Source organism: Triticum aestivum, chromosome 7B, assembly GCF_018294505.1.
Source record: "Triticum aestivum cultivar Chinese Spring chromosome 7B, IWGSC CS RefSeq v2.1, whole genome shotgun sequence".
Lineage (NCBI taxonomy): Eukaryota > Viridiplantae > Streptophyta > Magnoliopsida > Poales > Poaceae > Triticum > Triticum aestivum.
The window spans coordinates 724574818-724590741 of record NC_057813.1 but is presented as its reverse complement, the minus strand read 5'-3'; the positions used below and the strand labels follow the sequence as shown (position 1 = coordinate 724590741).

Genomic DNA, 15924 nt, shown 5'->3' with positions numbered 1-15924 from the left:
CTTAAAGAAGTGCCGAGAAAGCTGGACGAATGTCTGGTGTGCGAGTGCCAGTGTGCGTATTTGTCGTCTTTGCCACGTCGAAATGAGCTGGCTTGGCACCCATAATATTGTGTCAAACACCCGTGCTACCGCCACGCACTGCAACGGCAAACCAACCATGCGCGAGGCAATGGCGGCAGCGCAGGGAAGAGCAGCACGAGATGCACCAGGTGGAGCGTTACCTCAATCGACTAAAACGCAGTCTTTGAGACCAAAGATCGCACATGCGATCCTATATATCTAATCTTGACACAAATAGAACCTATCACTCTATCAGCCAAGCACCTTCTTTGTTTGCTGCAACTCCCACAAGCTCCTCAAATAGATGCACGCTAGATTCACCATATATAATAGGACTATCTTTCTTAAAACATGAAGGCAACTAGACCAAAGTTCATGGAACACAAGGAAACAAAACCTCAAAAGTTTCTTCCTAAATAGGAATACTATCTATATAAAGCTAACCTAGCTAAAAGATACTGCACCAACAAGCAATGGATCGAGCTAAACCTAAACTATAAATGCATCATGGAACATAGTCCCGATCTAGGAACTCCCTCAAAGGTTCTTCTAGCGCCTCTGTAACAGCTTCCCACCCAGCAGTTGTCGGGTAAGACTCGTCCCAGTAGAACTTCTTGTCAGGATTCTTGCATAGGTCATAGAGGCGCTCCCCTGAAGGGCTAACCTGTCCACAGTACCCCAGCTCAGTGGAAGCCTCGCAGCAAGGTGTCAGCTTGCGCTTGAAATTGTTTGACTGCTCCGACCCTTCACCTGCATACACATAGTTCCAACAGATGTTTAATAAAATGCATACATGTGAAATCTGATTTAATTTGCATCATGCGCGTGCAGACATATAAAGTACTTACCAGGGGCGTGATTGACGATGTCGGTGAAGGCAGTGTAGAGGTCCAGTATGTGGGCATTATTCTTGTTGCCCATTAGGTGTTCTATATTGATGTTGTGCACAGTTGCGGCATAGTTGGCCAGAAGGTCGCATGTCGTGTAGTTGCTCGAACTAGTCCGCAAAGGCGTGCAGCCAATGGGATGCATGTTGTTCACTAGTACCTTTCTCACACCTAGCCTCTGTAGCCTCCCCACGTTCTTCGCAATCTCGGTCGTCACATTCCCAATATAACTATCGATCTGCATGGAAGAGAAGTTACTTGGTAAGAAGATGGGTATATAGTAATTGCAGACTGGTTAGTGTTTGCAAGTTTGAGTCTGCTAACTACTACTCACATCATCGAAGCTACTCAAGAAGGCATTCTCTACGTTGGCACCAGTCATGTAGTCACTGCCGGAGATGGAGACGAGAGCGACCGAGCTCTGAAGCTGTTGTTTTGAGATGACCCCAGCATTGAGTAGTCTCGTGAAAGCATTGACCTGTGTGGCAAGGGTCGGCACCTTCTTGTCCGGCACCTCGTAGACGCCAGCGCCGCCGAAAGCAAAGGTCATGCCAGATGGGTCGCAAGATAGATGTGGCGTGAGCCTGTACGATGGAGGGGCTTCACTGAGGCCCAAGATCCTTGCTGCAAGGGAAATAAATCAATAAATATGAAGGATTATTTTTAGTAGAACACATATAAGATTGTAAGGGTCGGAACTAAATTATCTAGAGCGTTGATATGATGGATTATTTTGAATGATCTTAGATATAAGGTTGTACGTGCTCAAAAATAAATTCTCTATCTAGCTAGGTACTAGCATACCAGTATATGTACTGAATACGTACCGATGAAGTCAGATTGAATCCAATAGTTGGAAAGGCGCCCAGTTGGAACAGGAGTCGCAGATCCACGGGAGTTGAGATAGGAGCCGTAGGGATAGCTCCATTGACGCCATGTGTCGGTCTCCGGGAGGTTGCCGTTGTCGACGAAGCCATCGCCGAAGACGAACATGCTGGACCATTGGTTCTTTGACCCCTGATCAGCCGAAGGTGTGCCTCATGCCTCCACACGAGCCCCTGTCAGATAGATCAATCATGTCTCAGTGCATGCATGAAGAACTTGACGAGATCGAAGTATAACATGTATACTCGTGGAGCTAGTAACGAATATCTAAAAGCAAAAGCAAGGCTGTAAGGAGTTTATGATGTGCATACCATCCTGTGCAAGGACGAGGAGGAGAAGGCAGAAGACGGTTGGCATGAGCTCCATGGTTACGAGGCCGGCGCCCGGCGCGGAAGCAGATGGCCGGGAGGCGGATGGGTGTAGCTATTTATAGAAGATTCTTCTGATCGGTAGGTAGGTACGTATGGCACATGGACTCACTAATCCCACGTACGTACGCTTGTAACTATAGCATGCATGCGTCAATGTGGAGACGAAGGCACATCTTGGGAGCAAAGACGATAGATAGAAGAATCGTGTGTAGCAACCTTTAAACGACAGATAGATAGAATCGTCGTTATGATCCTGGATCAAAGCTCTTTGTTGTAAGAGAGACGACAAATCGATACTTCCTTGAAATAACAGCTGCTAACCATCTTGGGATAGAATCATCCCCGTGTGTACACACCACATTTTAAGAAAAAAATATCCAATTTGCAATAGATCCAGTGGACACCATAAAAAAATCATAAATCTGATAGGCATCAGATAAGTGTGGCAATGCGTCATTTAAAGAGTGCACAAATGGTGATCTGTAGTAGGTACAAAAACCTGGAGAAAACTCCAGCACATAAAGGGGAATAAAAGGAGGTAATATAAACATCTAACTTCTCCATGGTGAAACTTTTCTTAGTAAAGATTGTGTTTCAAGACAACCTGGTAAAAAATTCCACACTTTCACTCCTTACCATGCATTCTAAAACACTTTGAGAGAACGAAGAGTTATTACGAGGTACACACACTCAGATACTTATAATTAGTACAATCCCAAATGCAATATGACTGCTATATAAGAACAGAGTGCATGCATTTTGCTGTCGCTGCCGAGCAGGGCATTTTGGAGAGCCAGCAGGCCTTAGTGTGTGATGTATATGTGTGTATGTGTAAAATTCAAAGATGTAATGTGTATGTGTATAAAATTTCAGGATCAAATCCCTTGAATTGCGAGCTGCACAAAATAAAAACACAGACTTTGAGGATGAACAATACACATATATGCAACCCTGATTTTTTTTTTGTGTAGCTCTCATTTTAGCATATTTTGACCTGAAAATCTACACACATGTACATTATGTCGCTAGGTAAACGTCTATTTTTTCAGAAGTTTTTGAAACTTAAAAGTATGAATGTTGAAGTTTTCAAATCAAGGCCTCCATGGAGCTCGGTCTCCGTTTGGCATTTTTCGCTACCAAAGGCACTTACAACACCTAGACTGGAGAATCAAACTTACCTACAGGTGGGCTGGCCAGCGCTCTTCCATGCGCGTTCATGACATCGTGTTGGAGGTGAGATTCACGGCTAGGGCAGGAGCCTTTCATATCGTCCTTGCCAGTGCGACATCTGCTGCATGCGCTCGTTTGTTCTAGCAAGCCTGGCCGTGCTCTGCGCGCAATTATTTGAGGCAACAACATATGGCAGAACACCTTTCATTCCTTAACATACATGGTAAAATACTTTAAGATAAATGTACAATGTTTGCGAGTTACACACTCTCAAATACTTATTAGTGCAACCCCAAATCCCAAATACAATATATGTGAACTCAATACACACAACATAAATATGGACTAGGGGCATCATGCAAATCTGTTGAGAGGCAATTACAACCCGCTACATGTAACAGATTCATATATATATTTCTCTTGGTTCCACTTACGTAGCGACTAAATTACAACCAATTTATCAGAGAGTACAATAGACATATTATTTTTATTATTTTAGAGATAGAGTATGCTCATTGAAGATCGGACGATTGAACTGCTACACGCATCATAGCTTGCCTGAGGAAAAACAAGATTAATTTCAATCAGACAAAGTCTCTGAGGTGTGCAGTATGTATATAAGTAGAGCAATAAATCATTACCATCCATAAGCAAGATACTGTAGAGTTCACTTGTTTTTTGTTCCTGCAGACTTCGGTTTTCCGGCACCATGAGACTCCGCATGCCCCCTTTGACTGCTGCTTGTTGATGATTGCCCATTCCTATTGCTCTCTGATGATGATGGGACATGACGTCTAGGTTGATCTGCATGCACGCAAGATCACAGGGAGATGACAAAAGAAACTTTAGCAAAATCATTTTGGACATGGAATGGAACCTAGATAAAAAATGCAGAGCAGAAAATCAGGTGCCACATAATGTACATATATGTACACTCGGTCTTGTGTGATATGAGTCGATTAGTACTCCCTCTGTTGATGTATACAAAGCCATTTAGTCTTTTCTTTTTTTTTTAAATCAAGCTGTTTCAATTTTGATCAAGTTTACATGCGAAAATATCAACATATATTAATACCTAATCATTACATTTTGAATACTTATTTCATGATAGATCCAGTAAAATTGATTTGATAGTCTATGTTTATTTTTTAGATGAGATTAATTAAGTTATCTTGTATTCATAGGTGAAGCCGTGGAGTATTGTATACATAGGCAGACTCTATGCTTCTAACTCGAGTGACAAGGTACAAACCAGTAGAAGATGCCTGACTTTGTTTCTGCCACTCTGTTGTGGATGGTTTCCTTGCACTCGCAGGCATACCACTAGCTGCATGACATCAACTAACTAATAAAAGAATATAGATGATAACTCTTATTCCCAGCAATCAAATTTCTATACAGGCACATGGCTTAATCCTTGCTCCATGGGAAATCAGAATTTACATAAGGTAAATGGTTAGTACATGCCTCTGTGGGTCACTAAGCACGGATTCAAAAATAAATGACTCGCTATAGATGGTGTGCAGAAATTTTTCTATTTTTAGTATTATTAGATGAAAGATAGTATTATTAGATTTATCATGAAAAAAATTAAGATGAAAGATAGTATTATTAGATTGATCATGAAAAATATTTCAATAATATGAAGTTTTCGGCAACATACGCTCACTAAAGGTATTGATCAAATATTCATGTTCAACACATGTTAATGTCAAGATATTATCTATTTACAGAGGCTGGATAGAATACACTCAAGTGATCCATCAAAGGAAGAGGTGATACTAATTAATTAGTTTTTCTGATACAAGCACATGGCTTAATCCTCACTCCATGAAAAGTCAAAAGATATATAAGTTAAATGGTTAGTACATGCATCTGTGGGTTAGTAACCACGGATCAAAAAATAAATGACTTGATAGAAACGGATGAAGCAAAAAGATTCTATATATTATTGCTTGTACAAAAATATTTATATATCAGTAAGATGGAAAATATTTCAAATAATACAAAGTTTTCCAGCTCAAATAATCGTATACAAAGTTTTTCTGCAGCATACGCCTACTAAACCAAATGATCTAGGATTCACCATCAAGACGTGTCAATCTCGAAAATATTATCTCTTTATTAAAGCCGGATAGAATAGACTCAAGTTTTTCTGAGAAAGGAAGAGGTGGTACAAATTAATCACTACCAAAAGATGCATGTTTAACAGCATTACGCGATGTCACCGGCGTAGTGGGATTAATACTCATCGCCGCATGTCAAATCAGATTACTTTTAGGTAATCGAATACAAAATAATACATAATTTAACTCTGGCTATACTCGAGCCATCGGTGAGAGGTACTAACCCGTGGCAGCCTGTGCATTCAGGGCATCCTGTTGTCGAGTATTAGGTGTTGGCGAAGCCAAATGAATATTCATTGGAGTAACCGTCTTGCTATTGCCCCCTGCACGGCATATCAGATGTATATAAATAAGTTAGAAAAGTAGCGTGCATGTAATATAGGAGTGCTATGATAATCATTACAACGCTAACCAACTGAGCCTTCACCGTTCTGTTGTTGTTGGAGGCCATAATGCCTAACTGTTTCTGAGCTAGGTTGAAAATATCGATTCTTAACGCATATGGAGCGCGCATTGTAAAAATTGCATCAACTCGAACGATCATGACATCTAATGCAAAATTAGTATGGGTATAATAACTAAAATTTTAATTTCCACTAGTTGATTACATTGATGTTGGATTTTATGGACTCCTCTGAGTGAGTCCTAATTTCATTAAATGTTTAATTTGACCCATGATTTTTTTTTACTGGATCTACCTAGTCAATGGAATATGTGTTGAATGCATGCAATACGGAAATGGTTTTGGAAATTATTGGAAGTGCATTGAAATTAATGTTGTGTTCTCTGAACACGATAAGCAAGCCACATATAAAATATATTACTAGTCGCCAATGAAATAGTGCTCACATTTATGTGGTTATGATCAACTCCTCGACAGATATATATTTCAAACTACATTTATCACTAGCTGAAATAAGGCACGAAAATGCACTAATAAATTTTACATTTATTTTCTCTTGCTAGAAACGGCAGAAAAGTACTGATATTCTTCTAAAGGTGTGAACAAGATATCTTAAATAAGTTCTGGATCATGTTTAGTTTCCTTGACCTTGCCACTCAAATTAGCACAAGTCTTTTGGGAGTTAATGTAGGAGATCTTTAGCTAGCTATGTCATAATATTCTACACGAAAACAGTTATGGGTATACATATGGTATAACTGTCATAGCGCAGCTTTTTTTGATTTGACTAGCTGATGTATATGTGTGCATATGGTACGTGTTCCTTAGTCGTTGTTCCAAGTTGGAACAAAAGTTGTTTATTAGGACATCGAGTCAAGCCATTTTTACTTTTAGAATTTGCATGATATATGTTCCTTATTACTAATTAGGAAATTTTTTTCTTGAATAATTTATTGGGCACATAGTTAATTAACCAGTACATTTCAATCTTAGTATATTTAATTAACAGGAGAAGCGTACAAACAACACCGTGTTGCCCCGAAAAACAGATTAGGGCATAATTGCCCCGGAAAACATCGTGTCATGAGCGATTAGCTATTCCAAAACCTATATCAACAACAAAACTATTCTGCAGTGTGCATAAACTAAGGCATTTGGTTTGGTCCGACCATCTTAGAGCTTTGGACACCATCAACAGAAGAAACTTGCTTGACTCATTCTTAAAGTGAGCCTTTCCTCTTTTACTGAAGGACTATAGATGTATAAGAAGTTTAACGCATTGTGACGTACGTTCAGCGGGCCCTCAGGACACCCAAATAACCCGTAGAAGTCTCCATGTCTTCCACATCTCTTTTCCTGATCCTCTCTATCATCCATATTTTCTATCAAAAGTTATGGATAGGTGCTCGACACTAGGTTCTATTTATTTATTTTATATGAACAAATTCCGTTTATTTATAGGACTCATAGTCTATTTTACCCTGTAAAATTTATTCCTTAATATGGCATCCTCGATTTGAGCTTGTGCGGCTCGATTCCACCGTCGAAGCCACCCTGGATCTACGTTTGCTAAATCTAGTCCCTTTTAGTCCCAGTCAGTGTTTCACATGACAAAGTGCAGATATACTAATATATCCTACAAGTGTCATGGAGGCTCTTTCCTATGCACATACTTGGGCTTGACCTTGAGAATAACATGCCTAGGATTTATACCCCTGTTTCAAGGAGGGGGAAAGAGATTAGGTATGTGTTCCGATTATGGAGGAAGACTTCAAATTATTAATGTTTTTCTTTCATCTCTTCCAAACTTATGAGTTGTCTCAAATTATATAATGGCACCATGGAGGGGTTTGATAAATATACGACACACAATCTTTGGATGAGGAAGGATTCAAAGATGAAGAATACACCTTTGGCTACATTTAATATAGAGTGCAGGGAAAAGATTAGGAAGGTGTTCGGTCATTAACCTAGAGGTTCGGAATTTCAAACATCAAGGATGGATTGCTAGTTGGAATCCAAATAAAAAAACCAAGCAGGAATTATGACGACATGTAGGTGTGGGCGTGATTTGAAACGGTCGAACAAATATATGACTAGTGATGGGTATGAATATGTGCCTAGTTAAGTTTTAACCAGAGGGGATAAAAATGATGGATCATGAACTTACAACCTTGCCCGCAAATATCATCTACTATGGTTGCTAGATCTATTTAGTTCTCACTGGGAATTGGATTAACAAAGGGATTTTCCTTTTCCGCCTCAACCTTGGCCATTGAAGACTGGGTTGTTGTCCATATAAAAACAATGGCTAGGATGCTAGGTTGCCTAAGAATATATGAATTTCAAGTACTTTCTACTAGAATGTTTGCGTCAAAGAGCTTCTTCTGAGAAGCGGTTGAAAATAACTACGACTTTCCCATGGTGCCACTCCCCTGCATGCGTTGATTGTTTTTGATGAGTTGGTGACAGCATGGTCGCGGAGTACAACTGTCTGGTTGCCTGTCACTTCCTCTTGGACCGTGTGTGATGTACCCCTCTTAGGGGTAATCAACTAGTGGTTATGAACTCAAACGATATGTTGGGAGAGTTTTTAGACATGAGTTAGGCCATGTGATGAACTCAAAACCGTATGAAAAAAGCATTATTAAATTTATCATGAAAAATATTTCGAATAATACAATGTTTTTCTATGGCATATGCCTACTAAAGCTCATGATCTATGATTCATGTTCAAGACGTGTCAAAGCCAAAATTATTATCTGTTTGTGAATGCCGGAAAAGAATAGATTCAAGTGATCCATGGAAGGAAGATGTGGTACTAATTAGTCAGTACAAGAAGATGCTTGTTTACCGGCATTTCGTGATGCCAGTGGAGTAATGTGATTCGTACTCATCGCTGCATGGCCAATCATATTACTTTCAGGTAAACGAATAAAAACAACAAATAACTTAACTCTGGATATACTCGAGCCATTGGTGAGAACTACTAACCCGTGGCAGAACGTGCATTCAGGGCATCTGGTTTTTGAGTATTAGGTGTTGGCAAAACCGAATGAATCTTCAGTGGAGTAACCGTCTTGCTACTTGCCCCTGCACGGCATATCAGACATATATGAATAACTTAATAAAGTAGCGTGCATGTGATATGCGAGTGCTATCCTAATCATTGCAACGCTAGTCAGCTCACGCTTCGCCGTTTTGTAGTTGTTGCAGGCCATAATTCTTTACCATTTGTGAGCTGGGTTGAACTGTGATTACCAAATGCATCGGAAAAATTGATTCTAATAGAAGCAAGTGGAGCAGGCATTGTAAAAATTGCATCAGCTAGAACGATTGTGACGTCTAATGTGAAACTAGTACGTGTATAATAACTATAATTTTAATTTGCACTAATTAATTACAATGATGTCGTAGTGTATGGACTCCTTTGAGTGAGTGCTAATGTCATTGAATGTTTAATTTGACCCATGAGTTTTGCTTTGACTGGATCTACCTAGTCAATGAAATATGCGTCGAATGCACGCGGTCCAGAAGTGGGTTGGAAATTATTGGATGTGCATTCAAATTAATGTTGAGCTCTTTGATCACCACGTGGGAACCACATATAAAAAATATATCTAGTCGCAAACGTAATAGTGCCAACATGTATCTGGTTTTGATCAGCTCCTCCACAGATATATCTTTACAACTATATTTATTAGTAGCTGAAATAAGGCTCGAAAATGTACTAATAATTTTTACATTCATTTTTGCTTGCTAGAAAATGGCACCAAATGTACTGATAGTCTTCTAAAGGTGTGAACTAGATATCTCCAAACAAATGTTGGATCATGTGTAGTTTCCTTGACCTTGGCATTCAAATTAGCACAAGTCTTTTGAGAGTTAATGTAGGAGATCTTTGGCTAGCTGGGTCCTAATATTCTACACGATAACAGCTATGGGTATCCATATGGTATAATTGTCATATCGCGGCTTTTCTTGATTTGACTAGCTGATGTATATGTGTGCATATAGTAGATGTTCCTTAGTCGTCGTTCCCAGTTGGAACAAATGTTAATTGATTAACGCACGAGTCAAGCCATTTTTACTGGTAGAATTTGGATGATATATGTTCCTCATTACTAATATAGGATTTTTTTGCTTCAATAATTTATTGGGAACATACCTAATTAACCAGTACAATTCAATCTTACTATGTTTAATTAAGTAAGAGTATAAGCATACAAACAACACAGTGTTGCCTCGTAAAACAAATTACGGCATAATTATCATGTATTATATCGCACATCATGAGCGATTAGCTATTCCAAAAGCTATATCAACAACAGAACTGTTCTGCAACGCGCATAAACTAAGGCATTTGGTTTGGTCCGACCATCTTGGAGTTTTGGACACTATCAACGGTAGAAACTTGATTAATTCATTATTAAAGAGAGCCTTACTTTTTTACTTAAGGAGTATATTTGTACAAGAAGTTAAACGCATTGTGGCACATGTTCATTGGGCCCTCGGGTTTGACACCATAACCCATAGGAGGCTCCGTGACTTGTGCGTCTCTTATCCTCAACCTATCTATCATCCGTATTTTCTATCAAACGTTATGAATAGGTGCTCGACAGTAGGTTCCATTTATTTATTTTATATGAACAAATTTCGTTTTTTCATAGGACCATAGTCTATTTGACCCTATAAAATTTAGTACTTAATATGGAATCCTTGATGTGAGTTTGTGGGTCTCGATTCCACCGCCGAAGACACCCTGCATCCAGATTTGCTAAATACACTCATTTTTAGTGCAAACCAGTGTTTCACGGAACGAATTGCAGATATACTAATATATCCTACAAGTGACATGGAGGCTCTATCCGATTCACATGCTTGGGCTTGACGTTGAGCATAACATGCCTAGGACTTATACCCTTGATTCAAGGAAGGGAAAAGAGATTAGGTATGTGTTCTTATTGTGGCGGGAGACTTCAAATTATCAATGTTTTTCTTTCATCTCTTCCAAACTTATTAGTTGTCTCAAATTATACAATGGCCCCACGATGGGGTTTGATAAATATACGATACATAATGTTTGGATGAGGAAGGATTAAAATAAGAAGAATACATCTTTGGCTACATTTAATATAGACTGCAGGGAAAAGATTAGGCAGTTCTTGGGTCGTTCACCTGAAAGTTCAGAATTTCAAACATCAAGGATGGATTGCTAGTGGGAATTCAAATAGAAAACCAAGCAGGAATTATAACAACGTGTGGGTGTGGGTGTGATTTGAAACGGTCAAACGAAGATATAACTAGTGATGGGTATGTAAATGCTCCTAGTTAAGTTTTATCCTGAAGCGATATGAAATGATGAATCATGAATTGAGAACCTTTCCCTTAAATATCTTGTACCATGGTTGCAGGATCCATTTAGTTTTCAGTGGGATTTGGATTAACAAAGGGAGTTTCCTTTTTTTCAACCTTGGCCATTGAATACTGGGCTTTTATCCCTATAAAATCGATGGCTAGGATGCTAGGTGGCCTAAGCATATATGAGTATCAAGTACTTCCTATTACAATGTTTGTGTCAAAGAGCCTCTTCTGAGAAGCGATTGAAAATAACTACCACTTTCCATTGGTGCCACCGGAATGCATGTGTTGATTGTTTCTGTCGAGTTGGTGACAACATGGTCTTGGACTACAACTGTTTGGCTGGTTGTCACTTCCTCTTGGACCGTGTGTGATGTTCCCCTCATATGGGTAATCAACCAGTGGTTATGAACTCAAAACCATATGTGGGGAGGGTTTTTAGGCATGAGTTAGAGCATGTGATGAACTCAAAACCATTTGTGATGGACCCAAAACTAGATTAAAAAAAGCATCATTAGATTTATCATGAAAAATATTTCAGATAGCACAGAGTTTTGCACTTCAAAAAAAACATATACAATGTTTCTCTGCAGCATATGCCTACTAAAGCTAATGATCTAGGATTCATGTTCAAGACGTGTCAATGCCAAAAATATTATCTATTTACGGAGGCTGGATAGAATAGACTCAACTGATCCATGAACGGAAGAGGTGGTACTAATTAGTCAGTACAAGAAGATGCATGTTTCACAGCGTTATGCGATGACAGCAGCATAACAGCATTCGTACTCATCGTCTCATGTCAAATCAGTGTACTTTCAGGTATTCGAATACAAATTAATAAATATCTTAACTCTGGATATACTCGAGCCTTCGGTGAGAGGTACTAACCCGCGGCAGCCCTTGCATTCAGGGCATCATGTTGTCGAGTATTAGGTGTTGGTGAAGCCGAATGAATCTTCTGTGGAGTAACCGTCTTGCTACTGCCCCCTGCACGGCAAATCAGACATATATAAATAAGTTAGTAAAGTAGTGTGCATGTGATATAGGAGTGCTATGCTAGTCATGACAACGCTAACCAGCTTACCCTTCAATGTTTTGTTGTTGTTGGAGGCCATAATGCTTAACCGTTTGGGAGCTAGGGTTAAGTATGATTGCCAAATGCATCGGAAAAATTGATTCTTATAGATGCATATGGAGCGGGCATTTTAAAGGTCACATCAACTAGAACGATCATGACATCTAATGCAAAACTAGTACGTCTATAATAACTACAATTTAAAAAAATTTAAACTAGTTGATTATATTGATGTGGGAGTGTATGGACCCCTTTGAGTGAATGCTAATGTCATTGAATGTTTAATTTGACCTATGAGTTTTGCTTTGACTGGATCTACCTAGTCAATGGAATATGTGTGGAATGCACGCGGTCCATAAATGGTTTCAACATTATTGGAAGTGCATTCAAATTAATGTTGAGCTCTTTGAACACGATGTGTAAGCCACATATAAAATATATTTCTAGTCGCAAACAAAATACTGCCCACATGTATGTGGTTTTGATCTCCTACTCCACAAATATATCTTTCAAACTAGGGTCATTTACATTTTAGCCCCTAACTCGAACCACCAACTCACATTTACCCCTAATTCCAAAGTGTTCTCAAATTTTCCCCTCTCCCGTTAAGTGCGGTTATAGAAATGTTCTTCCGCACATTTTCCGTCCGGCCAAAGGCCTTTGACAAGTTGTGGGTTCCAATTAAGGTCAAATGTAATTGTCCCTTCAAACGATATTTATTAGTAGCTCAAATAAGACACGGAATGAACTAATAAATTTTACATTTTTTTTGGATTGCTAGTAAACGGCAGAAAACATACTGATAGTCTTCTAAAGGTGTGAACAAGATATCCTGAAATAAGTGCTGGATCGTGTGTAGTTTCCTTGAGAGTTTAATACACCGGAGGTGCCTAAACTTGTCTTGCATGGTCAACTTGGTGTCTAAAGTTGTAAAATACATGAAACTTGTGGTCGAACTTGTCCAACCATACAAATACGGTGCCTCCTTCCGTATTTAGACATAGGCCCTGCCAATATAACGTGTCAACATCGCAGTGACCCATATGTCAGTGGCTATGTGCGGGGATGCGTCGGGTGCCCCACTCATGAGGAATAAATTTGCAGAAACCCCCCGTCAAATACACTATATGGTAGAGAGAAATAACATGAAGAAAAAACCTTCATGGAGAGGGGTTAGAACCTGCACCTCCAGGTTACCAAATATCGGGATCTAGCCACGCGAGCAAACTATTAGGTACCTACAAGTATTAGCTAGAAAGCTTTGTAAACCAATTCGACATATGCTGCTTTCAAACTTTTATGATGCGTTATCCACCAGTTTTATTTTTTATTTTTTCCAAGTTCCTGCTTAGTTTTATGACAGATCAATTTTTCCAAATAAATATATAATAATGATCAATATACAACTACCATGTATTATTAAATATTTTTTATTTTTTCATTGTTTTCTACTTTGAAGAGGTAAAATTACTTTTTCAAAAATTTATGCGTATTTAAATTTTTCAACCAATATTTTAAACTATTATGTAAAATTTATATACCTTCATTCTAGACAAGGAGCACAAACAACTATTAAGTGTCTTAATTTTATTTCTACAATTCCAAAACATTAAATATTTGACAACATTTTATTTTGTGAACTATTCAACATGCACTAAAATTTATTGTGTAATAGTCTTAAACCCTAGAAATGCATAAAACATGACAAATTTTTTTTAGAAATGTAAGGATAATGTTACATAATAATCATTTCTAAAACATGCTCAAACTTTTTTTAATACACATTGTCAATTTTTTTAATGCATCACATTTGGTTTTCAAAAACACGTTCTAACTTTTGAATACATGTGAAACATTTTCCAAAAACATGTTGATATGTTTCAAATGCACTAGCACTTTCTATAAGTTTATGGCAGTTGTAATTTTTTTCTTACTTTTGTTCTTTCAAAAGGTAGAAACAATATCAACAACAAAAGTAAAGACAAGCTTGAAAAAAAAAACCTGTGCCGAACCATATGAGTGCCATATATAGATGAAACGCTAGAAGAGGTACATAGCGACCAAAGCAGATTTTTGGATTACGGTGGCCACTGAGCACATTTTCCTAAAGGTTAAAACTGGCATTTAAAAGTTTCTTTTCTTTTTCACAACAAAAACGTGTGCATGTTCTCTGACTGTCAAATTTCATTTGAAATTATGTTATATTTTACCCTGAAATAAAGATAAAAAACAGCCAAAAATTAGCTGATTTTTGCATGTATTTGTATTTTTTGGATATCTCACATAAAAAGACTGATTTTGAAGAAAATTCGCACTATTTATTACATTTCTATGTGTGCACATATAAATGATTTTAGAATTTTTTTGAGCTGTAGAACTTCGTTTCACTGAACTTCAGGAAAACGGGCACAATGTGTCTCGTGCTACAAAGTTACCTATTGCATAAACGTCATATATAAATTCGACCTCGTGAGAATCCACCATGATAGTTTGCCGTGGTGGACAGCCTGTGCCTACAATGCAACCTGCGACCATGAGTTCCACCATCGATTCTACATCCAACAATTTATTTCTACTGCAGGCACCGTATTTGTATGGCAAGACTAGTTCGAGCACCTGTTTCATGTATTTTGCAACTTTAGGTACTAACTGAAGGCGCAAAATAAAATGAGGCACCACCAGTGTATTTAACTCTTTCCTTGACCTTGTCACCCTTGCATTCAAATTAGCACAAGTCTTTTGGGAGTTAATGTAGGAGATCTTTAGCTAGCTAGGTCCTAATATTCTACACGAAAATAGTTATGGGTATACATATGGTATAACTGTCATGGCGCAGCTTTTCTTGATTTGACTAGCTGATGTATATGTGTACATGTAGTAGATGTTCCTTGGTCGTCGTTCCAAGTTGGAACAAAAGTTAATTGATTAACTCATTGAGTCAAGCCATTTTTATTTGTAGAATTTGGATGATATATGTTCCTCATTACTAATATAGACATATTTTTGCTTAAATAATTTATTGGGCACATAACTAATTAACCAGTACAATTTAATCTCAATATGTTTAATAAAGAGGAGAAACATAGAGACAACATTGTGTTGTCCCGCAAAAAAATAGTGCGTAATTGTTTTGATTATATCGCTCGGCATGAGTGATAAGCTATATCAACAATAGAGCTGCTTTGTAGTGTGCATAAACTCAAACCTTTGGTTTGGTCCAACCATCTTGGAGTATTACATGGAATTAACGAAAAACACTTGCTTGACTTATTATTATTGTAACCCTTTGTTTTTTTACATAAGGAGTACATATGTATTAAACGCATTGTGGCGTTTGCTTAGAGGGCCCTCGGGTTTGACGCCCAAATAACCTATAGGAGGCGTCCTGTCTTCCACATCTCTTCTCCTGACCCTATCTATCATCCGTATTTTCTATGAAAAGTTATGAACATGTGCTCAGCAGTAGGTTCCATTCCTTAAGCATATATGAGTATCAAGTACTTTGTAGTAGAATGTTTGCGTCATAGAGCCTCATCCGAGAAGTGATTGAAAAAAACTACCACTTTCCCCTGGTGCCACTCCA

General features: G+C 38.3%; 2 protein-coding genes across 4 annotated transcripts; both read right to left on the bottom strand.

Moving 5' to 3' along the window:
* Nucleotides 1–385: 385 nt before the first annotated feature.
* Nucleotides 386–2423, bottom strand: LOC123160332 (GDSL esterase/lipase At3g09930). The gene is made up of 5 exons (XM_044578134.1): nt 2144–2423; nt 1775–2005; nt 1282–1571; nt 909–1185; nt 386–810 (listed from the first exon to the last, which is right to left on the bottom strand). Exons 2-5 carry the CDS (start codon nt 1938–1940, stop codon nt 566–568), a joined length of 978 nt encoding a protein of 325 aa, XP_044434069.1. The 5' UTR covers nt 1941–2005; nt 2144–2423; the 3' UTR covers nt 386–565.
* Nucleotides 2424–3563: 1140 nt separating this feature from the next.
* On the bottom strand, nt 3564–12516 carry LOC123162321 (putative protein TPRXL). 3 transcript variants are annotated; one of them, XM_044580118.1, is made up of 8 exons: nt 12351–12512; nt 12155–12253; nt 8897–8995; nt 8757–8801; nt 5724–5822; nt 4626–4700; nt 4015–4177; nt 3564–3931 (listed from the first exon to the last, which is right to left on the bottom strand). In XM_044580118.1, the coding sequence occupies exons 1-7, from the start codon at nt 12379–12381 to the stop codon at nt 4041–4043; spliced, it is 585 nt and encodes a 194-aa protein (XP_044436053.1). In that variant the 5' UTR covers nt 12382–12512; the 3' UTR covers nt 3564–3931; nt 4015–4040. The 3 variants fall into 3 exon arrangements, with proteins under 3 accessions (XP_044436053.1, XP_044436054.1, XP_044436055.1); XM_044580119.1 differs by lacking the exon at nt 8757–8801 and having other exon boundaries at nt 12351–12516; XM_044580120.1 differs by lacking the exon at nt 4626–4700 and having other exon boundaries at nt 12351–12502.
* Nucleotides 12517–15924: the final 3408 nt, after the last annotated feature.